A 2,500-nucleotide genomic window follows, 5' to 3' on the forward strand; every position below is an offset into this window, starting at 1 on the left:
CACACACACACACACACACACACACACACACACACACACACACACACACACACACACACACACACACTAAAGTAGCCTCATTATCAGGCCCTACTGGCCTTGGTTAATTAACTAAACATATGCCTGGCATAATAACTGCAAAGGAATATTGCCTCTCTATTGAAGTGTTTCTGAGATGGTCCCCTTATATAGACATTGCAATAATGATCAGGGATGTAATAATAACACGTGTCCTAAGGAGGGTATAGAAATGTAGACATGTGTACATTTATATTCATGACACGTGTAATGTGAGTGGCCATTATTTAAACACACAGACACAACAGACCGAATACAGTATGAGGAAGATATAACAGTGCTTGTGAAACAATGCTGCATTCTAATTGGATTAAAACATGTTACATGCTTGGAGGAGGATAACGATTTTGACACCTCAAACAGTACATAATCACGTGTTCATGTTTTGTTCAGGCCCGTGTGTGTTCGCATCTAACCAATTAGGCTATCTGTATGATCTCAACCAACGAGAGTGCAAGAACCAAAGGTACTTATCTTTTTCAGGCAACAGCTTTCAGATACTGTTCCATTCATTTGATGCTACTACCCCCTGCTGGTGAAAATATGACAGACATTAAGACTGTGATGTGGAGTGTATTTTTGGGTCAGCTCAGAATAAGACATTTATGATTCGAAGATTATGTGGGCTTGGGTTATAACGTTGTCATGGTCTTGGTAGTGAATGATCACTTTGTCTTCAATTCTGTTACAGTAAATCATGTTACAAAGCCCAGTTAGTTACAGTAACACTCTACTGCCACCCTTTGCTGCCACCTGGTGGAGCTTTCGTTGAAAATGCTGCGCCCCTCAGCGACTTCCTTGAACTTCTTCGAACTCCATCGTATGAAAAGCCCCTATCCACGCCCACTCAGCATCATCTACACACAGTGACATACAACTTCGCAACTATTACAGCGCATTAGGTTAGGAGAATGGCGGAGGGAGGGATATTCCTTGGTTTGGACAGGTTTGATTGCTCGATCTGTCTGGATGTGTTGAAAGATCCAGTGACTATTCCGTGTGGACACAACTACTGCATGGAGTGTATCAAAAGCAGCTGGGATAAGGGCGTCAACATAGACCATGTTTGTCCCCAGTGTAGAACGATGTTCAGTCCTAGGCCTACTTTAGCCAGAAATGCATTGAAATGGTAGAGAAAATAAAGACAACGAAGAAGCTTATGGTTTGCCCTAATCAATGTTACGCCGAGCCTGTGTGTTCAGGGACCAAAATCAAAGCCACCGAATTGTGCCAAGTGTGTCTCGCATCGTATTGTGAGGTACACCTCCAGCCGCATTACGAGTCCCAAGCATTCCAGAAACACAGGTTGGTGACATCCATGGGACGTCTTCAGGACAGATTCTGTCCACAACACGACACACTAATGGAGTTCCCCTGCCACACTGACATGATGTGCGTCTGCTACATGTGTCCCTGCAGAGACAGAGAGGTCTACAAGACAGGTACAGATAGACGTAACACACACACACACACACACACACACACACACACACACACACACACACACACACACACACACACACTATCATCATCATAAGGGGAAACTGGCTGGAAGCTGGAAACTGTCAATTCTATCTGTCTCTGTGGGCGAGTGCGCCTCCTTTTCCTGTGGTGTCTCTCTCAGCCCCAAGATCGTACACTATTATGTCAACGTCACAGTTAGTAAACCTGCAATTCCATTCCCTATGCGACAGCAACGAGGGCAGCCAAGAGAAACTCCCACCAGACAATACGGGAGAAGGAAAGTGAAGTGAATTGCAGAAGCTGAGGCAAGCAGTGGAGACTGTCACGGTGAGGTGATTTGACCAATCACGTATCTCTCTCTCATCATCATCATTAGAGGGCACTCAAGGAGGTTTCCCCTGGCTGTCACATATACTGTGCATCACTATGCCTGAACTCTGCTTCACCCCTGTTTTGTGGGCATTTTGCAACAAGTTCTAGGCCTTTGCTACAGCATGTTTTCCTCTGTGCTTCAGGGTTGAGGATGTTTGGAGACCAGCTGATGTGCATCCCTCTCTCTCTTCTCTGTGTTCCCTAACAGCTCCCTGTAGTTGCAGCCGGGGAGAGGAGTGAGAGGATCGCCACGGCATTGATGTCTGCTGTGAAGGACTGGCAGACGGAGATTCAGACACAGCTTAGGGCGAGGGTGGCTAATATCCCGAGTCAGGCGGAGGGAGTCCTGGCACAACAGGACAAAGAGATTGCAAAGTTGAAGAGGAGAGACGCTGAGTCGGAGCAGCTGGCCCATATGGAGGCTCCCGTACATTTCCTCCAGGTAGGGGGTGGACTACTCTGTGAGAGGGAACGGTTGGTGAATAATAACTTCGTTGAGACCAGGCTTTCCTAGTTTGGAAATGAAAATACACTGAACATGGGTTGGAATGTGATTTTAGGGTCCAAGTTGGAAAATAATTGAGTA

General features: G+C 46.0%; 1 protein-coding gene across 1 annotated transcript in view; it reads left to right on the forward strand.

Moving 5' to 3' along the window:
* The window catches only part of cdh24b (cadherin 24, type 2b), a gene marked incomplete at both ends in the record, with an annotated part of 61,588 nt that overhangs the window by 58,819 nt on the left and 269 nt on the right, over positions 1-2,500 (forward strand). The window contains 3 exons of the mRNA XM_083690426.1: positions 1,498-1,520; positions 1,703-1,736; positions 2,123-2,356. Of these exons, the coding sequence (XP_083546552.1) occupies positions 1,498-1,520; positions 1,703-1,736; positions 2,123-2,356 (291 nt within the window). The remainder of the gene's footprint in view (positions 1-1,497; positions 1,521-1,702; positions 1,737-2,122; positions 2,357-2,500) is intronic.

The sequence above is a fragment of the Argentina silus genome (genome assembly GCF_951799395.1).
Source record: "Argentina silus genome assembly, chromosome: 18".
Lineage (NCBI taxonomy): Eukaryota > Metazoa > Chordata > Actinopteri > Argentiniformes > Argentinidae > Argentina > Argentina silus.